The sequence below is a fragment of the Zingiber officinale genome, chromosome 3A (assembly GCF_018446385.1).
Source record: "Zingiber officinale cultivar Zhangliang chromosome 3A, Zo_v1.1, whole genome shotgun sequence".
Taxonomy (NCBI): Eukaryota; Viridiplantae; Streptophyta; class Magnoliopsida; order Zingiberales; family Zingiberaceae; genus Zingiber; species Zingiber officinale.
Window position 1 is genome coordinate 7,619,726 of NC_055990.1, and position 24,189 is coordinate 7,643,914.

At 38.0% G+C, this 24,189-nt stretch overlaps 1 protein-coding gene across 1 annotated transcript in view; it reads right to left on the bottom strand.

The window, feature by feature from the left end:
• Positions 1–887: 887 nt before the first annotated feature.
• The window catches only part of LOC122051135 (alanine--tRNA ligase-like), a 30,896-nt gene continuing 7,594 nt past the window's right edge, over positions 888–24,189 (bottom strand). Inside the window, exons 9-22 of the mRNA XM_042612092.1 lie at positions 16,702–16,752; positions 16,527–16,622; positions 15,026–15,127; positions 14,592–14,714; positions 4,989–5,129; positions 4,843–4,914; positions 4,679–4,754; positions 4,453–4,595; positions 4,230–4,338; positions 3,975–4,162; positions 2,097–2,186; positions 1,860–2,042; positions 1,272–1,448; positions 888–1,180 (exon numbers count right to left, since the gene is read on the bottom strand). Of these exons, the coding sequence (XP_042468026.1) occupies positions 1,112–1,180; positions 1,272–1,448; positions 1,860–2,042; positions 2,097–2,186; positions 3,975–4,162; positions 4,230–4,338; positions 4,453–4,595; positions 4,679–4,754; positions 4,843–4,914; positions 4,989–5,129; positions 14,592–14,714; positions 15,026–15,127; positions 16,527–16,622; positions 16,702–16,752 (1,620 nt within the window). The 3' untranslated portion in view covers positions 888–1,111. The remainder of the gene's footprint in view (positions 1,181–1,271; positions 1,449–1,859; positions 2,043–2,096; positions 2,187–3,974; positions 4,163–4,229; positions 4,339–4,452; positions 4,596–4,678; positions 4,755–4,842; positions 4,915–4,988; positions 5,130–14,591; positions 14,715–15,025; positions 15,128–16,526; positions 16,623–16,701; positions 16,753–24,189) is intronic.

Below are 24,189 nucleotides of genomic sequence, written 5' to 3' on the forward strand. Positions count from 1 at the left end.
TTTGTTAAAGCAAAGAGGAAAGTGGAATTGAACGTATTCGAAAAGCTAATTTAATTTGCCCCCTTCTTTTTATCTCTTCGCCTCTCCTTGCACTAAACTATTTACTCCAAACTATACATCCCTTGTGGCTGGCTGGATACCTTTGCTATCCTCCACGACCTTTTGATGCTTGAGCACCTTCCCCTTCGGCATAACTCTCTTTCCTTATCTCTTTTGGTGCACACGCCAATTTGGAGGTACAAATGCTGAGCGACATCACTAGCTCCATCATGCCTTGTATCACGAACCTCACAACGTTTCCACTTCATCATCAGCATCGTTATACAAGGTGTGGCTGATGCGAACCAAGCGCATGTGTTAATCACCATTACAAACATGCTTGGACATTTTTACCCAAACATGACACTTTGTGTTATTTTTAACAAGAAAATTGCCACGTTTTATTTTTATTTTTGTTTCTATTCTCATTTCAAATGAGTTATTCGATATCCCAAAGCGTGTATGTAAAGTTAAGCGAAACGATCTTACACAATCCCTATAACAAATCATAAATTGATTTCAGAATTAACTCAAGTTGACCATACAAATTTATCCCAAGAATCCGTGGATGAATTGTTTCAGAATCATTAACATGCAAATTTCTTCAAACAGGAAATAACTCGCAGAGTTCATGTTGAAATCAACGTATAAAACATTCGGCACAAACATTTTACAATTTGAAGAATATTTGGGGACATTTTTCTACACGAAACAAATAATAAATAGAAGCAATTCAAAAGGGGGTAGGCAGGTTAATAGACGACTTGTGACTTTGTCATTATAGAGAAAACCCAATACTATAGCACAATGTAAAATTTACTTGACTCGTCAACAAACAATAACCAGAATGAGCAAAAAAAATATAATGCTAAAATGAAAGAAAAAACTATCCCATACAGCACGAGAATGTTTTAGAACGAGAAAAAGACGCCAATAAATACTGATAAAATATCATGCTTTGCCGTTAAGAATGTTCAGCTGCAAAAGCTAGAACTGGTACTGGTTTGAAACACTGGTCACTAGGCAAATATATTACAAATTAATCAGCTTCCATTGTTCTAATCCAGATACGCTATAGCTTCAGCGAAGCAAACTTTGCAGCAATGTCCATTGCCTCACCGAGGCAAGATGCGTCACTCCCCTGCAAAAATATGCCATGGTAAGAATTTTTAACTAGAAAACAAATCCATTTTGATATCTGCTATTGTGTTAATAAGCATCGAACAACTCACTTGGTCCTGGGCAATGCCGTTTTTCCCACCACCACCCTTTCCTTTAAGAGGCTTCATAACTTCATTAAGCCACTCCAAAACTACTTGCCCATTCTTTGGACTAGTGTTTGGTACTCCAGCGTACACCACAGCTTTGTTCAATGTCTCATCAGTGCTGAATACCATAATTGGTAACCCCTACAGAAAACCCACCAGTATGTACAAAAAAAATCAATGATACATAGAAAAGTGAAATGTATATAAGTGAGGAATTGTGAAGTTAAAATAGAACTAAGCTATAATAATGGTAAATTGTTTCTGCGAGTGCATATGGAAGTGTCACAAAATGAAAGAAAGACAAGGAAATAAGTCCGTTAATAGTGCAGCATACTACAGAAGCAATTTTTCTATTCAGTTAAACATAAAGCAGTACCAAGAGGTTGAGACCATCTCATGCTTGCAATGCAGTCATTGGCAATGTACCAATATATCAGAGGGTAGATTTTTCACAAGAAATTTAAATTTCCTCCTACTGGAGTTTATTTAAAAAAGGCTTCTGCAAGTACTTAGTTCTTTCAAACATATAGTTAGGCGTTCAAAGAGATTCACCTGTTGTTCCAAAACCTTCAAGACTGCTTCACGCACTGCAGCAGTATCAAGTCCTACATCCACTTGAGTGATGCAAAAAGTTTTTCCTTCAGAAGCAGCGATTGTTGCAACATCAATTGCTGCTTTAACTGCTTTCTGAACATTTTCTTCAGCAATCTTCTTTTTCAACTTTCTAATGCCATCCTGGTCAGACGTGTTACAAAAAAAATTTAAGGATCCGCAAAACACCATCCGTACCTCCAATTGGGAAATCTTGGTTCTGAGATCTGCTTTTAAGGCTGCTGGAATGGCAGCTGCATCTATTTTACTTTTCAGAGCAGCAACTTTCTGCAAAAAGACAGAAAAACAAAGTTTGATATACCTAACAAAGTAAGATATTTAAGTATAAAAATATAGGCAACGCAAGAAACTAAGTAAAAAATTTGAGTTTAGGATGTTGGTGAGCATCATTCTGGAAGACCAATCATAATTAGGGAACTGGGATGAGCATCAGTATCCCTTCCGATAGCTATCTATTATGGATTCTATTCCTTATGCCAACTGATTAAATACAGCTTGAGGAGACATGATTTATGTTACAAAATAGGAGACAATAACACTGAAGTTAATTGCCAATCTACATCATGTTAGTTAAGTATTAAAATATACGAGAATGAGATAATGAACTGTGCATCATCTAGATACACAGATTGAGGAAGCATGATTTTTGACAAAGAATAGAAAGAAAAAAACATAGGAAAGCTATTTGCCAATCTAATTGAGGATTAAGAAATACATATAACAGAGAGAATGAAGTGCAATATCACAAGTTCTCAACATTAAGCAGTAAATTTATTGCAAGTAATTGTGCCAGAAAAGGCAGAAAGAATGGAGTGAGTTTATGCCCTCACAAGAAAATATGCTACCGAATGTACTAGGATAAAATTCACCTTATCCTGAAGAACAGGCAATAGTATAATAGAAATTGCACTGCACGCGTACCAGCGTCAATAAAGAGAGGAAAAGGGAGTGAGGAAGTAGAGAAAGGTAGAGAACTAGAGTAGAAATATAAGAAGATATTTCTCCACTGCTGAATTCCACTTGCTTCATTGTTAAATGCAAACATCATGATGAGAACAAATAACATCTCAGAATTCTCCACTTGCTCTGACCAATCTACTGACTACTGTGGATTTGAAAGACGCTGATTTGAACATCAAAAGCATCGTAGGCAAGCAATCTAGTGTTATGGTAAAAGCAGTAATAGTTGTTGTAGTGGTAATTCTTCAATAGAGCTTGCATTAAAGAGCCCCTTTAAGGCCAAAAACTTTAATGATATTTTCTTATATTACCTGATTATAATTATTATTTTTTGTCAACTATAATACATGACAGAAAGCACATTCTGTCGATTGCTTCATTTTAATTTTGCAAATACTTAAATAAATGTGCTATGTGACAAAAATGGTCACAGCAAATCCGGGAAACAGTCTCTTGCAAAAAACAAAGTAAGACTGTGTACAATGAATCCTTCTCTAGGACCCGCATGGCAAGAGCTTCGTGCACCGGGCTACCTTTTTTAAAAAAAAAAATAAACAAGCAGTCATGAGCCAGCTATTTTCAGTTCATTTCTTCATCCAAATTTTATTATTAAAACATATATAAACAAGCAGCAACCATGAGTGCCAACTATTGGAAATCAACTAAAATTTAAATATTAAACAACTTTAATTGAATAATATGCCACTTAAACAACTTAATATAATGGAAAATTTATATACAATAACCTAGCATATGGAGCAATTAACTGCACTTTATGGATTATAATTTAAAAGACAACTTTGAGATGATATTTTGGTGAACAATTTTCAATAGATTGTAGGGTATTGCAATCCTGCTATGGTTATCCATGCCCAAGATCCAAAATAAGGTCAATTATTTTCCTGAGTTAGGGATGCAGGTATTAACCTTGACCTTGAAGATAAAACTTCTCAACAATTCAATAGTGAATATATGACTCCACTTGTCCAGAATTGAAGACATGAGCTTAACAAATATTATTTGTCCACAGCAAGTGACAGATTGCTGTAACAGGATCTGCATACAGAAACTCACAGATCAAAGTGGCATCCATACCTTCTCCAGTAAGCTTCCTTCTGATTTGGACGCTTCACTAATTTCTGCAGACATAGAGGAAGCCAACTCTAAGGCCTTGAATGCACATTCAGTCGTGACAGCTGTTATTCTTCTTACTCCCTTAGCAATTCCCTCCTCCGATAAAAGGGCAAATGACTTAGCTTCTCGTGTGTTTGATATATGAGTTCCTGGCAGAGAAAACTAGTGTCTACATAAAACAGGAAATGACCATAAATGTCAAAAAGAATATCACACCTCCACATAATTCTGTTGATATGGATAACCATTCTTTATTGTCGGGATCTTGTAGAAGATCTTCCACCTTACGTCCAATTGAAACAACCCTCACAGGATCAGGATAGATCTAAGAATGAGCACAATATACATTGTATTTAGGTTCACAGAACACCCCAAATTTTTTACAAAAACCCAAGGCAAGTTAAAAATTAAGGCTAAATTATTCAGAACAAGATAGCTCTTCACCAAAAACTGCTCTTAATCCATTTATGCGCTTCGCAGCGGGCAAGGTTACTTCATTTGCATACACATCTAATTCATCTGTGATCTGTTGGTTTACAATTGACTCAATTTTTTTCAAATCTTCAGGATGCACAGGTTTTCCTGCCAAATTTTTGTTAACAAATAAGGTCCCTGAATGGTCAAATTTGGCAAAAAGAATTACATAAATTTGAAGTGACTAGTACCATGAGAGAAATCAAATCTCAACTTCTCAGGAAGAACAATTGAACCTTTTTGATCAACATGGTCCCCAAGCACTTCCTACTTTCAGTCAAAAATAAGCATAGATAACAAATAGCAAGGCTAAAACCACAAAGCCAGAAACATGAAAATCAGGATTAAACCATACCCTGAGAGCAAAGTTAAGCATGTGAGTACATGTGTGGTTAGGAGCAATCAGAGACCGTCTATCATAGTCAACCTGCTAGGACAACAAATACTTTTATATTGGTCTAGGAAAAACATAAGGGCATTCAAATAATGGGTATACTTAACCTTGCATGTTACTTTATCACCAACATACAATCCCTTCCCTCCATTAACAGATCCAATATGAAGAACAAAGCCCCCATAAACTTGAACATTGTTTACTATAAATGATCCAAATGACCCTTCAATTGACCCAGTATCATATATCTACAGCAAAGAAGTGAAAGATTATGTTTCTTGAACAAATGTCAAAGTAGATCTGAGGATCTGAGGATGGGAACAAATGTCAAATTCCATATTTGATCAGTAGAATTAGGAAACAGGCCCACCAAGCAAACTCTAAAGTAAATTGAAACACCACAATAACAAACAAAAACACAAGGATGACAAAAATACAAAAATAGTGTCAATTCAAAAGGAAGTTAATACAATCCACCTGATCAAACCATATATTTATTATTTTTGATATACACTAAAAGGCATCTAAAGTAAAGATGTCACAATTGCTAGTATATTCATAACTTAAAACATCATCCACTCAGCTAAATAGTTGATCACTTAATCATGACACTCAATCACTAACAGGCCTATGTTCGAAATTTTGGGGTTATGTGATGCTGTCAACATGACAGACTCCGGTACATGAAGCCATAGGATTAGTTTATAACACATGTGCAGATGGAAGAGATTTATCATTTTATTATACTAGTTTGTATTTCATCCTGAGACCTTCATCGTTTTCTTTCCAATTTCATGGGAATTGAGCTTCATATCATTGTCTCAGGGCATGTTCCATACTACGTTTTTCATGCACAAACTCATATAATGATTTCTTATACACTTAAATTCATGAAATGGATATAACCATAGTGGTCAAAATTGTGTTTTGGACCTTAGGAGTTCAAGATCCTATGATCCAAACCGACCTAAAAGATCCACATCCTAAATAGAATCTTATAATCCTAAGATCCAATCCTATACTTGCTTACTGTTCCAATATGGTATCTTGGTCCCAACCATGAATAAATAGAAAAAATGCACATACAATTAGACATTTAAAAATTGATATTTACTGCAACGAATATTTTTTCCATTTCATATCATTTGAGGGAATTTTAAATTACATAAGATAAGAACTAAGTAGAACAACTCTTTTTCATGCTTGTCATTACTGTCAATCTTATAGAATTTACTAGCTATATAAATATGGAACACTGAGAATTCTATTTTATTTTGTATATATCTACTATTTGAATAAGTTTATTTATGCATCGTGATATTGTAATGATAGTGTATAAAATATGCATATTATGCTATATATTTTAATTTAATATACATGATAAAACATAGAAATCAAAAAATAGCTCCAAAATATTTTAATAAAAGTATAGAATCTTAGGGGCCGTTTGGTTAAATGATAGGAATGACTATGGGTATAGGTTTGATAGTAGGGTGGAATGGAAATAGGAATGGAAATGAAACCCATCAAGTTATATGGGTTTGGTTGATTCCCATAAATCTAGTAATCATTCCCAAAATGTCATTTCCAAACCCACAATCCAAACACTATCTTTTACTATCATTCCATTCCCTCATTCCCAAACCCATCAACCAAACACCCCCTTAGATTTTACATAACAATCCTATAGTCTGATCATATAAACCTATTTACGTTTATAAGAAGGATCTGGATTATGACAACATCGGATATCACTGTTTTGATGATTCAACAAACCATTACTTTGTGCCAACTGAAAAAAACTTCCATGCCCACAGCAAAATATGTCTCTGTTGGTGCAACATCCCTCAGGTCAAGGTTGACCTGGTTGACCAAGCTTGAATCTTGGTTTGGGTTTCGATGTTTGACAATACAAGACTTCGATGATATGGACAAGCGCAGGTGCAGTTGTTCATTTGGGGAGATTGTTTGGTGCAATTCCCCTCTGATCAGGGTCTGATCAGGTTGGTTGAAGAAGAATCAAATAGGTCAAGGTTGACCAGATACTGGGAAGTCCTAACTGAAATGTTAGGCAGAAGAGAAGTCCTGGTGAGTGAAGCCAGGCAGAAGAAAATCCTAGTGAGTGAAGCTAGGTGAAAAACCTGGTGAGTGAAGCCAGGCAAAAGAGAAGTCCTAGTGAGTGAAGCTAGGCAGAAGGGAAGTCCTGGTGAGTGAAGCCAGGCAGAAGAAAATCCTAGTGAGTGAAGCTAGGTGAAAGACCTGGTGAGTGAAGCCAGGCAAAAGAGAAGTCCTGGTGAGTGAAGCTAGGCAGAAGGGAAGTCCTGGTGAGTGAAGCTAGGCACGGGGAAATCCAGATGGGTCAAGGTTGAGCAGACATCTGGTGAAAGTCTAAGTAGGTCAAAGGGATTGACCGGATACTTGGCATGAGAAGAAAAGTCCACGTAGGTCAAAGGGATTGATCGGATACTTGGCAAGAGGAGAAAAGTCCAAGTGGGTCAAAAGGATTGATCAGACACTTGGTGAGAGAATCCTAGCTGGTCAAGGGTGACCGGATGCTAGGTTTTATGTACCAACAAGTCATGGTTGACTGGATGTTGGTTTAAGGGGCCTTAGACTTGGTTTTGGGCAAAAACCAAGAGTGGATTGATCAGCTGATCAATCCAGCAGATTTGGATCGATCAGTGGATCGATCCAGATGATTTGGATCGATCGGCTGATCGATCCGGTGAAGTCCCCACGAACAGAACCCCTCTGGATCGATCAGTGGATCGATTGGGAGCTGCAGTTTGTACGCGATAAGCTCTGGATCGATCAGTGGATCGATCCAGAGGTCCCAATCGATCAGTGGATCGATTGGGAGCTGCAGTTTGTGCGCGATAAGCCCTGGATCGATCAGCCGATCGATCCAGGCTATTCCAGAAAGCACAGAAGCGCTCTAGATCGATCGGTTGATCGATCCAAAGCCTCCCCGATCGATTGGGAGCAATCCAATCGATCGGAATCCGACCGTTGGCGTCGTATTTAGCTGCGGGCGAGCGTTTCCTTCAGCAAACCTTCACCGATTCATCTCAGATCTCTCGCCAGCTCCTCCACAGCACTCTCAAAGCTCAGATCGCCAGTTCTTGAAGGATCTTGGAAGTTTTCCAAGTCAAGAGGCGGATCAAAGCCAAGAAGAGAAGCTAGGGTTAGGGTTTTCTGTACTCATTGTAAGCTTTGTGCTTGTATTTGTTTCCCTTTCCTTTCTTCTTGTATTGGGAGTCTTGTAGGGCTTCTCCGCCTTCGGTAGTTACCGAAAAGGAGGGTTTTATTAGTGGAGGGTGCGTGAGTAGGTGTGGATCCTTGGACTAGTCACCTCTTGTGAGGTGGATACCAAGTAAACCAACCTTGTTAGCGTTGTGTGGTTTGTTTCTTGTATTTCCGCTGCGCATCTTTGAAGAAACAAGCATCGACGAGCACCTAGCACGCGACGAGCTATTCACCCCCCCCCCCCTCTAGCTAATTTTGGTCCTAACAAGTGGTATCAGAGCAAGGTCGCTCTTCACCGGAATCATCGCCGGAAGGGACAAACAAAACAAGCAAAGCTAGAGGGTGAAGAAGTTGGAGAAAATTCATCAAAGTCAAAGAATTCAAGAAGCTCAACTTCAAGATGCAATTCCAAGATGGACTTGGATTTGACACAAGGGTGGCTCCACCTTACACATCTACAAGCTTCAATCTTTGGAAATCAAGGATTGAAAACTTCTTGATGGTGGAAATAGAGCAATGGTTTGCTTTAATGGAAGGCTTCGAGGCTCCAAGAAATTCAAAGGGTAAAACTCTCAGAAGGAGCAAGTGGAGCCAAGAGCAAATTCAAAGGAGCGAGGCAAATGACAAAGTGACCAAGTTATTGGTCAATTTATTGCCAAGCAATATTTTGGCTCAAATCGGAGAATTCAATGATGTCAATGAGCTTTGGAGCAAATTGGCAACAATCCATGAAGAACCCTCCACTGTACCAAATCAAGAGGAATCCAAAGAGGGCGACTCATTGGAGCAAGTTCAAGAGGAAGAGGACTCCGAAGTTGAGAGATGCTCAACTTCCGAAGAAGAGGAAGTCCAAGAAGTTTTATCTTCAAAGGAATGCAATGAAGAAGGCAAGGAGGGAGCATACTCCTTGTTCCATGTAGAAGATGAGGATAAGGAAGTCTCCACCTCTAGGATTGAGGGGGAGCAATCTTTGGTGACGCCGGATCAAGAAGAAGGAGAAACTTCTACATCCGGGTCAAAAGAAGAAGAGGATGAAGAAGCTTCCACCTCCACAAGTCAAGACAAATCTATTGGAGGAGTATCAAGTTCGGATAAAGAGGAAGCTTCTACCTCCGGATCAAAAGGAGAAGAAGTCACCCCTACCAGCAAAGGTATAACAATTTCAATAGAAAATAACAAAAATCATATCATTTGCTTTGAGTGTAGGAAAAAAGGGCATTACAAAAGTAAATGCCCTAAATTGGCCAAGAAGAAGGGCCAAGTGGCACAAAAGAGCAAGGAGAAGCCCAAGGAGACCGCTCCCGGAACAAAAAGGTGCAAGGAGCACATTGTGTGTTTTTTGTGCAATCAAAAGGGACATTAGTCAATGTCACAAGGGGAAGAATGCGGTCAAGGCTCAAGGAGGAAGCTCAACTCAAGGAGGAGTCTCCAAGGTAAAAAGAAATGTATCATTTATTGAGCCTACTCCCTTGAACAATGGTAAAAAGCATGCTAAGTCAAGTCTTTATCATTTTAATGCTATTTACCATAAGAATAGAGAGCATGATAGTATTAAGGAAAAACACATGGCTCTCCATGCTAAATCTACCATACCTAGGGTTAGGAAGGTAGATGGAATTTTAGGCAAGAACTCTAAGGATTTTAGCTACAAGCCTAGAAACAAAAATGCTCATGGACTTAATGAAAAACCAAAATCAAAGGACTTAGTGATGGAAAATCAAGTCTTGAGGTCAAGACTTGATAAACTAGAAAAGACCCTAAAAAGGATGGAAAACATCCTAATAGGGCAAAATGAGCAAAACCTAGGTGTAGGACGACAAAGACCATCCAAGAGCCATAGGGATTTGGGATACAAACCCAAGATCAAAAGGGATGTGCCTACTTACCATAGAGTTCCATATAGTTATGGAACTAACCCTAGGCCTAGTGGTAAAGTCAAAAATACTTGGGAAGTCATCCCTAAGAGTATTTTTGCCACCAATGTGACTAAGACTTCAAAGAAGTCAAAGAAAGTCACAAAGAAGGTCACAAGGGAGGAAATCCCTAGGGTTGGCCTAGAAAAAGTGACCAAGGCTTCCAAGAAGCCAAACAAGGTCACTAGGAAGGTATCTAGGGAAGTTATCCCTAGTGAGTACCTAGAGCACCCAAGGAGCACCAATAGGTGTTGGGTTCCTAGGAGCATTTTCTCTACCCCATAGATGGGTTAGAAAGTGTCAACTCTAAGAAGAAGGGTAGTTAACCCAACTTTGAGGAAATTGACACTCAAGGAGTATTTTCAAGGTTTTTGTTAACCTTTAAAAATGAAATGAAATTATTACTTACTCCATGAAAGAGTAAAATGTGCCAAATTGGAGAAGTATCGATTTTATTTTAAAGTGGCACAAATTGGGAAATCATAAGAACTACCAAGTTGGGATTTTGGTAAGTTCTTAGAAAATTAAAGGCAATTTAAGCCTTAATTTAAAGTGCTACTCTTGTGGAAAAATGAAATATGCCAACACTTGAGGAATATGCTTAATTTCAATTGGCATAAAGTAATCAAGAGAATTAAAAATGCCAAGTTAGGTTTTGGCACTTTCTGGAAGCACTTTGGACAATCTAGGTTTAGTTTTTAAGTTTAGCTAAGGTTTTAGGATATTTAGATAGGTAATCTAAGTATCTTATTAATGCTAAACCTTGCCATGATTGTTTGCCCATTATATGACATGACATCATATTTAGTTTCGTATTTTGCACTCATGCCTAATTATGAAAATACAAAAATATCATGTCATGCCATACATACATCATGTAGTTATAAGAAAATTTTCTTTTGAAAATATTTCATTTTTGATGTATGTCATATCATTTCATGCATTAATTTTTAATTCCTTGCAATTAAGGACAAATGACATTAATTAACAAGTAACACCCTTGGTGGATGTCTATTTTTCAAAAATGCCTAGATAGATATGCATGATCCCTAGATTAGGGCAAAACTAAATTTTTACATCTCACAAAGACCCATAAGGTGACTTGTATGTGTTTTAGTGCACATTAGATACAAGTGAGATGTTAGGATGATGAACAAAACTCAAGATGTTGATTTAGTGCATTCTTTTGAGTCTTAAGTTCATCAAAACACATAGTTATGTGTTTTCCCATCATTGGGAAAGCTAATGTACAAGTCATGTGCATTGAGCCCAAGGAACATGGTGGGATATTGGTTTTGAAAATCATTTTAAAATGCTTTTGGAAAACCTTGATGAAACCCATCTCTTGATAGTGATCATCATTGATTAGTTGAGCACAAACTAGAAGAAAACACTAAAGTTTTTGCAAGTTCTCTAGTTTGTGTCAATCTTGGAAAATATGAAGTATTTTCTTATAAAATTATTTTTCCATGATAGTATATGCCCTAAATAATGTCTACATAAATTTTCACAATTTTTAGATTTTTGTAGAATTTTCTAGGGGTTTCTGAAGTTGACTGAAATGGAATTTCAGCAACTATCAGAACTCCAATCGATCAACCGATCGATTGGAGTGCCTCAATCGATCAGCCGATCGATTGAGAAGGCCATTCTCGCGAGCAGAAGCTCGCTGGGTCGATCAGTCGATCGATCCAGACTGGCTGAATCGATCAGTGGATCGATTCAAGGCAATTTAATCAATTGGGACCCAGCTCCAATCGATTGAGGAAGTTGATTTTGGCTGGGAAAGCCTGATTTCAGCATTCCAAACCAAGTTTAGTCTAGGGAACCATTCCTAACCCCTCGAAATACATTTGTATACATAAAAAGAGTGTTTTCATGTTGAAAACAAGGATGGACTGGTTAAGGAAGGCTAAGTTGAAGTTTAGGTTGAGGTTTGTTTCAAATTTTGAATATTTGAACCTCAAAACTTCTAAAATTAGGTTTCCTAAAGTTTTAGGGATTCCAAGTCATTGTTGGTGCAATGACAGAAGTTACCACCATGTCTTTAGGGGGAGGGACTCTTTAAAGACATGAAAATTATTTTTTCATAAACCCTGGAAGGTGGTTAACCTTCCGTTAAGAACATGCTCAAGGTTGAGCGTTTGAACTTTAATGGGGAGTGGATATCCTCATTGTTCAAGTGGATAATGCTCAAGGATGGGTATTTGCCTACATTGAGGGAGAATATAGGGTTAAAGATAATGAAGGGGATGGGACCTCATTATCGTGTTGATCACAACGAGTGAAGTTGTGAATAACGATGAGCAACTCTTCAGGGGGAGAGTTTTCAACAAATGAATTTGTTGATGTGTGCCCAAAAATGGGGCATTGTTTGATGTGTGCTAATAGGGGGAGAATGAAAGGGAGTAAGTTAGGCTTTCATTACCTAGAGGGAGTTTGCCCTCTTAGGGGGAAAATGAAGGACTTAACTTATGTATTCATTACCCATTGGCATGAAGAAGGTTTAGGCTATGGGATAAGCCTAACTTACATGTGGTATTGTAAGTGATAGTGTTGGTATTGTCAAACATCAAAAAGGGGGAGATTGTTGGTGCAACATCCCTCAGGTCAAGGTTGACCTGGTTGACCAAGCTTGAATCTTGGTTTGGGTTTCGATGTTTGACAATACAAGACTTCGATGATATGGACAAGCGCAGGTGCAGTTGTTCATTTGGGGAGATTGTTTGGTGCAATTCCCCTCTGATCAGGGTCTGATCAGGTTGGTTGAAGAAGAATCAAGTAGGTCAAGGTTGACCAGATACTGGGAAGTCCTAACTGAAATGTTAGGCAGAAGGGAAGTCCTGGTGAGTGAAGCCAGGCAGAAGAAAATCCTAGTGAGTGAAGCTAGGTGAAAAACCTGGTGAGTGAAGCCAGGCAAAAGAGAAGTCATAGTGAGTGAAGCTAGGCAGAAGGGAAGTCCTGGTGAGTGAAGCCAGGCAGAAGAAAATCCTAGTGAGTAAAGCTAGGTGAAAGACCTGGTGAGTGAAGCCAGGCAAAAGAGAAGTCCTGGTGAGTGAAGCTAGGCAGAAGGGAAGTCCTGGTGAGTGAAGCTAGGCACGGGGAAATCCAGATGGGTCAAGGTTGAGCAGACATCTGGTGAAAGTCTAAGTAGGTCAAAGGGATTGACCGGATACTTGGCATGAGAAGAAAAGTCCACGTAGGTCAAAGGGATTGATCGGATACTTGGCAAGAGGAGAAAAGTCCAAGTGGGTCAAAAGGATTGATCAGACACTTGGTGAGAGAATCCTAGCTGGTCAAGGGTGACCGGATGCTAGGTTTTATGTACCAACAAGTCATGGTTGACTGGATGTTGGTTTAAGGGGCCTTAGACTTGGTTTTGGGCAAAAACCAAGAGTGGATTGATCAGCTGATCAATCCAGCAGATTTGGATCGATCAGTGGATCGATCCAGATGATTTGGATCGATCGGCTGATCGATCCGGTGAAGTCCCCACGAACAGAACCCCTCTGGATCGATCAGTGGATCGATCCAGAGGTCCCAATCGATCAGTGGATCGATTGGGAGCTGCAGTTTGTACGCGATAAGCTCTGGATCGATCAGTGGATCGATCCAGAGGTCCCAATCGATCAGTGGATCGATTGGGAGCTGCAGTTTGTGCGCGATAAGCCCTGGATCGATCAGCCGATCGATCCAGGCTATTCCAGAAAGCACAGAAGCGCTCTAGATCGATCGGTTGATCGATCCAAAGCCTCCCCGATCGATTGGGAGCAATCCAATCGATCGGAATCCGACCGTTGGCGTCGTATTTAGCTGCGGGCGAGCGTTTCCTTCAGCAAACCTTCACCGATTCATCTCAGATCTCTCGCCAGCTCCTCCACAGCACTCTCAAAGCTCAGATCGCCAGTTCTTGAAGGATCTTGGAGGTTTTCCAAGTCAAGAGGCGGATCAAAGCCAAGAAGAGAAGCTAGGGTTAGGGTTTTCTGAACTCATTGTAAGCTTTGTGCTTGTATTTGTTTCCCTTTCCTTTCTTCTTGTATTGGGAGTCTTGTAGGGCTTCTCCGCCTTCGGTAGTTACCGAAAAGGAGGATTTTATTAGTGGAGGGTGCGTGAGTAGGTGTGGATCCTTGGACTAGTCACCTCTTGTGAGGTGGATACCAAGTAAACCAACCTTGTTAGCGTTGTGTGGTTTGTTTCTTGTATTTCCGCTGTGCATCTTTGAAGAAACAAGTATCGACGAGCACCAAGCACGTGGCTGCTATTCACCCACCTTCTAGCTACTTTTGGTCCTAACAGTCTCATGCCATTACTTTATGCCCACTGAATACAACTTCCATATCCACACAAAAATGTGAGACAGAAACAATTTAATTCCTAGCTCACACAAATGCTTTGGACAAGAAAAAAATTGTGCAGAAGGCAAAAGACTATTCAGAAATGCAAATGGAAGTAGAAAACAGGAGAAACAATTTAACTTTTAGTAAGATACAATCAAAAGGAGTTTATTTACAAAATTTGAAGATATTTTATAAGTTGAGAAGCACATGTTACCTGTCCTCCCTTTTCAGCATAGAAGCTTGTACTTTCCAGCACGATGCCAATGTCAGCTACATCAGGAGCAATCTCTATGAACTCACTACCAGTGTATATAGCTTTAACCACACTTTCATGCTCCTAATTAAAAATAGATTCTGTATTAATTACTTATCTTCAATTGCAATAGCCAAAACTTTGCCCAAGCAGGAACAGATAACCTAATTGCAATATAAGTCAACAGGGTTTCTAAGCTAGCATAGCAACTGAATTGGCCTGAGATAACAAGCATAAACAACCAAGAAAAAAATTACAATTTCGAGTTTTTCTTAGTAGAAAACCTAGGTGCATATCAAATGCTAAGCTCCAAATATGAAAAGATAACATCTATTCTAGAAATGGAAACAAGAAGTCCAGTACAAATGATAACAAAACTTATCTTTCTTTTAAACCTGGTTCCATATAAATTTGTAACTATCATTTGTTGTAGCCACACCATTCTTATGCAACTCAGATGTAGCATCGGCATCCATTACAATGGATTCCCCAACCACCTGCCAAGCACATAAAGCAACAGAAATATCATAATGACAACTGAAATGCAATAAATTTAGAATATCTTAAACAGCCTCAGAAAAGTTTACAATAAGGTTCATGTAGATATGGAACAAGTCTGGAAAGGATCAGTCTAAAAGTGAAAATTGTTCATTAAAAATATGCATGATACAGCAGATGCACTTCACAAAATAGCATTGACAAACAGAGGAGATAAGTGAATTCTAAATCAGGACAAGTGGTTATACAAGTCAACCTTCGTTTCCCAACCACTAGCATCCATAGTAATTCCAAGGTAGTACATTGTTGTTGATGGCAATTCAGTCCCAACAACAGCATAAACTAAATTTACAAGCTTTAAGCAGATAGAATTGAATTTAAAACAAAAAGGGAATTTCAGTGCAAGTGGTTATACAAGTCAACCTTAGTTTCCCAACCAGTATCATCCATACTAGTTCCAATGTTACAGTAAATTGTCGCTGATGGCAATCCAGTCCAAACAACACCGTAAACTAACTTTACAAGCTTTAAGCAGATTGAATTGAATTTGAAACCAAACTGGATTTCAGTACAAGTGGTTATACAAGTCAACCTTAGTTTCCAAACCACTAGCATCCATACTAGTTCCAAGGTAGCACGTTGCTGATGGCAACCCAGTCCAAACAACACCATAAACTAAATTTACAACCTTTAAGTAGATTGAATTGAATTTAAAATCAACGAGGATTAAGGTTCAGTACATCAATGCAATTTCATCATGTCTGTAGATAAATTATGCTAGTTACAAGAATGAACTACGTTATCCATCAAGATGGCATTCCTAATAAATAGCGATGTCAATTTTCTACTTCTAGAAGTTTCTTGTGCCTATAATTTCTAGTTAGCATCTAAATTCTCTGATGTCATTCAAGAGGCACTCATGAGTTTGGTCATCATCAACCCAAGTAATAGAAGCAAGTCTCCATAATTCAAATTGATAATTGATTTCAACTACAATATCATGTAGTGAAACTACCACAAAGGCTAAGGTGAGAAAAAGTAAATATACTCTTTCAAATTATCACTTACTAGTTGAGAAGAGAATCTTGCAGCTGTTTCTAAAAATTATATTAGTGCATAATCAGTTAACATGGAACCAAGACAGTGACATAACTCAAATATGTAATCCTGTTCAATTCAAGTACCATATCCCTTTTCTCATCCTAGGCCTACAATGTGTTTTATCTGTAGTAAGTCTTCAAATTTATTCAAATCAATAAAATCTCAGGCAGTTATTCATTACCTTAATATCCGATAAGTTACTGAACAATGAGGTATTCCTCACAAAAAATCAAGATGAGCAAACATTATTAACACATCATAATCAGTAAGTCCATCTTCCAAATAAAACACACACACCTTACTGCGAGCACTCCTGGCCTTCTGTCTGGCTTCTTCCATAGCAATGTTAAAACCTTCCACATCAACTGTAAGTCCCCTTTCTTCAGCCATTAACTAAGGAAATAGATATTGGGAAAAAAATTCAATAACAAGAAGAGATTGTAAAATATATGCATTGACTAAAACACTTCACCTGAGTTAAATCGATAGGAAACCCATAGGTATCCCACAAAATAAATGCCTCCTGCCAAAAATAGGTCTCCAAGTAAAGCACAAGAAAGAAATTAATTTGATGTAGGAACTGTAACATAGTATTAAATAAAAGTACAAACCGAAAGCAAGAAAGTTCTAACGGGCAACAATCATAAAGACAGGAGCACAAAAAAAGTGAAAAATTATTGCATCCTATATATACATGACGTAGTAGTCCACTTAGCATGATATCAGAGGTGATCTAGGGTTAGATTCTTTAAAGCAATCCCCTCAGGGAGAGGGCGACAATTTTGATGACAGCTTCCATTCATCCATTAATCTTTCACCACCCTACATTGCCTTCCTCAAAAAATACACCTGACCAAAGCTCAGCAAGGGAATCACAAGCTTCAATAATTGTTATCCCCTCCAAGAGGGAGCAGGAAGGCAGTACCTTCCTTTCTAGTTGTTCCAAAACCACAAATCTAACCCAGTATAACGGTGGCCATTAATAGAGATCCACAAGGTATCTGCTCCTCTAGGAATTGAACCTGTGTTATGCATTTTTGACACCTCGCTTCGACTGCACCAACTGTCTCTTTTCAACATCATCATCAACCTGGAGATCAAGTTCTACACTGCTCATTCTTAAGTGTTCACGGACACGAGTAGGTCTGACACCAGATCCAGTCAGTGGGCAGAACCATGGCCAGTTGTATACCCTATGATTACTCCCTCCTTGGGACAAAGCTCTCTATTTGTAATCAGCAAAGAGGGAGTTCTTCCTACTGAAACAGTTGCTCTTCTTTCCTGACAAGATCTACTCCCCCTCGTCTTTTCATTGTGGTTCTTCCTCCAGTACTTTCACCAAGCACAAACTGTGGCAGCGCACCATTGGCATCTCCAGCAGTGCACTCCCCGGACAATATTATTTTCACCTACTACCTCTTCTCCTTCATCACTAGTTGCCAACTCCTCTGCATGAATCATGCCAAAAAACTGCTATCTGAATGAAAGCAGTCAATCTATTCTGACAGCCTAAACTAGTGGAGCAACTAGCGCAAAACCAACAACCTCAGTTATCTTGTCTAATTGTTGCTTTTCTACAACTGCAATCCATCTACTACTCAGACTCGCACTTGCCTCACAGCAAGTAAGATTTTTCTTCCTCCTTGTATTAGAGCTTTGATTCTTCATCTTTGGGGTCAAAGACAAGCATCTAGTTACTTCTTCTCTGATCTCCCTCCATCTATTGACAACCAATCAGATCCAGGTCCAGATCAAGATTGGTATCCTGCTTCTTCTTTATATTTATTCAATGGAATACTCACTTCATCCTCATTCACCAGGAGGACTTCATCAAGTATTTTCCTTCTCCCACTTTGTCAATCCCTGCATGTTACCAAGGATACAGTCATCAAATGATTTACTTCTCTCCTTTCATCAGTCCAACGCATGTTATCCACACTGTCACAGAGGAAGCCACTTGAGAATAAACAAGGTATTGTCTCCTGCAATCTAACCTCATGCTCTCTCTCTATCTGGATGCCTTAGTATTGCATTTCTTTTTCATCATGGTCATATCTTAGTTTTATCTTTTCTCCTTGTGAAGCATTTTCTAGCTTAATGTTGTGTTTACTTAAGAGGAAGGGGACTCAAGATAGGGACAGAAGGAGCAAAGCAGCAATTTGCCTTGTCTACCTGGATTAGAAAACAAAAAAAAAGTTAAGGGAAAAGATAAGATCAATTTGAATCGTTTTTCCTCACTTTTGTTTACTTGAAAGTGTGTGTGAGAGGAGAAAAAAAGGAAAAAAAAAAAAGTTTACCATTGCATGTCTTGAGAATTATTATCAATATATGTTAGATACCATATCTCTATATATTAGGTACCATAATATCCATATATATTAGTTAATATATATCTATCTATTAGGTTAATTAACAATTAGCCTAATTATAATTTCCTAAAATAGATCCCTTGTTTGTATATAAATTTGCCTCACTATTCAATAAAGTGTAAGGATTCTTTTTATCTCAAATATCATGGTATCAGAGCCGCGGTCAAAATTAGGGATTAGAAATTAAGATTTTACCTATTCCCGATCTCTCTTGGGCCATTGTCGTCGCCTCTCCGGGAGCATCTACTCATTTTCTCTTCTCCCTCTCCCTCCTTGCTGCTGATTTTGGCGCCGACACCCCTTGCTGCCGATTTCATCGCCGACAACCCTTGCTACCGATTTCAGTGTCGACGCCCCTGCTGCCAATTTCAGCATCGACGGCCCGGGTTCCATCGCCGCTGTTCTTCATCCTCGCGCACACCCTAAGTTTTGATTCGATGTCATCTCCCTCCTCATGCACGTGCGCCTGCCCACTGCTACCTTCAAATCCCCACGGTCTCAAATTCTTTTATTTAACTTCCTTTGAGATAAAGTCTTGTGGCGGAAAACAAGTCTTCTATTGTGACAGATGTAATGTCTGTGATGTCTAACATCACAGACTATAAGTTAAATGGTTCAAACTATTTGGATTTGAGCAAGACCATTCGTCTTTATCTATTAAGTATTGACAAAGATGGTCATTTGATTGATGACCCTCCTCGAGATAATTCGTAGCAAGCATGACTTAGAGAGGATGCTCGTTTGTTCCTTTAAATTCGGAATTGTATTGATAGTGAGGTAATTGGTTTGATCAATCACTGTGAATTTGTTAAAGAACTAATAGATTACTTGGAATTTCTGTACTTTGGAAAAGGGAATCTCTCCCGCATGTATGAGGTTTGCAAAGCATTTTATCATGTGGAAAAACAAGAACTGATCAATTATTTTATAGCATTCAAGAAGACATAAGAATAGCTTAATATGTTGTTGCCCATTAGCCCTGATATGAAGGTAGACCAATGCCAACGAGAGCAGATGGCTATCATGAGCTTCCTCGCTGGCCTATCTCCTGATTTTGAGTCTGTTAAGTCACAAGTTCTCTCTAGTTCTGAGGTCTCTTTACAAGATGTATTTAGTCATGTTCCTCGTACAGAAAGTACAACACATGTTCCTCTTAGTGATGCTTTGGTGAGTCGTAATACTAATTATATGCCTGGAAGATCAACTAATCGCAATGGAAATAAAGGAAGTGGCTCACAGGACTTTGAAACTTGAACGCCGAATTTGGGTGGTATTGTGTGCAACTACTATCATAGGCAAGGACATACGAAGTTTGATTGTAGAAAACTTCAATATAAAAATCAGTTCTTATCTTTGCAAATGAATTTGCCAAGTTCTCAAAATATCAAGTCTTCATCTCCCTCTGTCACTGCTATTGCTGATTCAGGTAAACAAAATGCATGTCTTCTTTCCTCATCTTCCAGATGGGTCATTGATTCTGGTACCACGGATCACATGGCAGGCAATTCTAGTCTCTTTTCTACTTTTTCAGTCCAAAGCTAACACTCCTACCTCTTTAGCTAATGGGTCTCCATCTTGTGTTCGTGGATCTGGCACTATCAATCCTACCCCTTTGCTTTCTCTATCTTCTGTCTTACATTTACCTAATTTATCTTTTAATTTGCTTTATATCAGTCAACTAACTCGTAATCTTAACTGTTGCATCTCATTTTTTTCCTTATCATTGCTTATTTTAGGATCTTTTAACGAAGAAGATAATTGGTAAAGGACACGAGTCTAGAGGCCTCTACATTCTTGACACACAGCTCCCAAATTCTTTTGTTTGCTCATGTCATTTCTCCTTTCGAGGCTCATTGTAGGTTGGGACATCCATCTCTCCCTTTGCTCAAAAAGCTTTATCCACAATATGGTAAGGTGTCTTGTTAGATTGTGAGTCGTGTCAGTTTGCAAAACATCACCGTCTTAGTTCGAGTCCTAGAGTAAATAAACGAGCTACTATTCCTTTTGAATTAATTCATTCTGATATTTGGGTCCTTGTCCTATTTTGTCTAAACTGGTTTTAGGTATTTTATTACTTTTGTGGATGATTATTCTCATGTAACATGATTATACTTAATAAAAAATTGTTCTGAGTTATTTTCTTTGTTTTGTGTCTTTTTGTTGAGATTAAAACTCAGTTCAATGCATCCATCTGTACTTTGCGAAGTGATAATGCCAAGGAATATACGTCCGATTTATTCCAATCTTATATGAGTCAGAATGGCATGTTCCATGAAATTTCTTGTGTTGATACTCCATCCCAAAATAGTGACTGAAGGTAAAAATAGATATCTTCTTGAAACTGCACGAGACCTTTTATTTCAAATGAATATTCCTAAACCTTTTTGGTCGATGTAGTTTCTACAGCATATTTTCTTATTAACCGCATGTCATTCTTCACGATGAGATCCCTTACAAAATCCTTTTTCCTAATAAGTCAATTGTTTCCTATTAACCCTAGGATATTTGGTAGCAGTTGTTTTGTTCGGGATATTCGTCCGCATGACACTAAATTAGATCCCAAGTCTTTGAAGTGTATCTTCCTTAGTTATTCTCGTCTTCAAAAAGGTTATAGGTGTTATCGCCACAGTATTAACAAATATTTTGCCTCAATTGACATTACCTTTATGGAAGACACACCTTATTTCTCATCCTCACCTATTCCGACTCATCAAGTGGAGGATGATGATTTGTTGGTAAATTCTATCACATCCTCTACACCCGGAACTGGCTCATGTTAAGCCACCTATTATTCAAGTCTATTCCAGGCGTCAACCTCTTGATTCATGTCTTACACCTACTAGTTCGCAATCCAGTCCCAAGCGATGATCTTCCTATTACGTTACGCAAACGTAAACGCTAGTATACTTATCCTACTTCATTTGTTTCTCATAACGGCTTATCGTCTTCCTCTTATTCTTGTATTGCTTCACTTGAGTCTATCTCTATTCCTAAAACTGTCCATGAGGTCATATCTCATTCTGGTTGGAAAGATGCAATGACAGAGGAAATGAATGCTTTAGATGACAATGACACTTGGGACTTGGTCGATCTACCTTCAGGGAAACGGGCTATTAGATACAAATGGGTATTCGCGGTTAAAGTCAATTCAGATGGCTCAATTGCCCGATTAAAGGCTCGTCTTATCGCTAAAGGCTATGCTCAGACCTATGGTATAGATTATTCAGACACTTGTTTTCCTGACACAAAGTTGACATCTGTTCAATTATTTATTTCAATGGTCGCTACTCATCATTGGCTTTACATCAACTTGATATCAAGAATGTTTTTCTTCATGGTGATCTTTTAAAAGAGGTGTATATTGAGCAACCTCCTGGTTTTGTTGCTAGGGGGACTCAGGGCGAGTTTGTCGTCTTCGAAAATCTTATATGATTTGAAATAAAGTCCTCGTGCTTGGTTTGAAAAATTTAGTCAGATTGTTGAAAAATTTGGTATGATGAAAAGCAAATCTAACCATTCTGTGTTCTACAAGCAATCTGGAGCTGGTATTATTTTATTAGTTGTGTATATGAATGGTATTGTTATCACTGATAGTGATATTATGAGAATCTCATCTCTCAAATCTTTCATTGATACTCAGTTTCACACAAAAGACTTGGAGATGCTAAAATATGAAGTTAGAGTAAAAAAGGTACATTTCTATCTCGGAGAAAATATATCCTCGATCTATTAACTGAACAGGAAAGTTGAGGGCAAAGCCTTGTAGTGCAGAACATGCACCTCACAAGAGATGGAGAACTCAAAGGTTGGTTGAAAAGAAATTATTTTACTGTAACTTATCCCGATATTGCATATTCAGTTAGTGTTATCAGTCAATTCATGTCATCTCCAATTGGTCATCATTGGGCAACGTTAGAGCAAATTTTGTATTACTTGAAAGGAACACCCGGACGAGGTATCGTATATGCAAATCATGGGCACACTCATATTGAATGTTTTTTAGAAACAAATTGGGCAGAGCGGATTTCAAAATGGATAGAAGATCTACTTCAGGTTATATAGTATCTTTGTTGGAGGAAATTTAGTCTCATGAAAGAGTAAGAAACAAAAAGTTGTGTCACGATGCAGTTTTGAGTCAAAATACAGGGCTATGGCACAGTCTGTATGTGAGATAATGTGGATATATCAACTCTTGACTAAAATAGGATTTAAAATTTCAGTACCAAAAAAACTGTGGTGCGATAACCAAGCTACTCTTCATTTTGCATCAAATCCTGTGTCTCATGAGCAAAACTAAGCACATTGAAATTGATTGTCATTTTGTTCATGAGAAAATTCAACAAAACTTGATTTCTATAAGATATGTGAAGACTAAAGAACAACTCGAAGACATCTTCACAAAAGCTTTAAATAAAGTTCAGATTTTGAGTATGATTAGTATCTATCCTTCAACTTAAAGGGGAGTATTATATATATATATATAGAATATCCGTATATATTAGTTACTAAATAACCTAATTATAGTTTCCTAAAATAGGCCCCTTGTTTATATATATATATGCCTCACTATTCAATAAAGTGTAAGGATTCTTTTTATCTCAAATATCAAGAATGATAAATTGAAGGTTAAAGTTGTCCTTTTCTCTCATTCCTCTTCCCTCCTTTACTTTCAAGTAAACAAAACAAAGGAAATCAACACCCCCACCCCCAATCTCTTCATTCCCTCTTCCCTACCTCAACACTCTTTCTTTCTTTCTCCTCTTCCTCCACTCAATAACAAGCTATACAGATATAGTATATTCCTTCCTGATTGAAGGGAGTGCGGAGAATTATTGAGTTTTCAGTTAAAAATTATAGGTGCAAGGGGATTAATCCCACCTCAAATGTCTTAGATTTAGATTATGTGGTGCATACTCTATATAGCATGTAATAGCCCTCTTTTCAAAGGATGATATCAATATTACCTGCTCACTTAATAAGGGAAAATAGAAATCATTTAGGGTACGTTTGGTTTACACCGTTTTCATTTTCATTTTATGAAAAACACGCGTTTTCTAGAAAACATAAAACAATTTTTTGTCATTCTCTGTTTTTCTAGAAAACGCTAGCTATTTTTTTAGAAAACAAGAACGAAAAACGCAAACCAAACACTATTTTTCAGAAAACGCGCATTTTCCAAAAAAATGAAAATGGAAAACACGCGTACCAAACGCACTCTTACTTTTTCTATAAAGACCCAATTATAAAATTAGAAGAAATGGCAATCTGAAAAGGAAAAGGACATGAATAACAACAAAGTTTGAAATTAACTGGGAAATAAGTAATTGACTGTAAGAAACAATAGTCACATTAAGACCAAGTAAGAAATTGAATATTTCATTAAAGTTGTGTTTCCAAGCAAAAAAAATGAGATGGATGAAATGCGATTGAGAAGAGAATTCTCATGTCACTCGTTTCCGTCCATTTCCTTGAACAAACTGGAGGGATAGGAAAGGTTTCTCAAACCTACTGCAGTTTTCTCTTTCACCGAAAAGTCAAACAGAAAGTGTTTATTTTGGCAAAAAATCACTCATTTCAGTAAAATATTATTT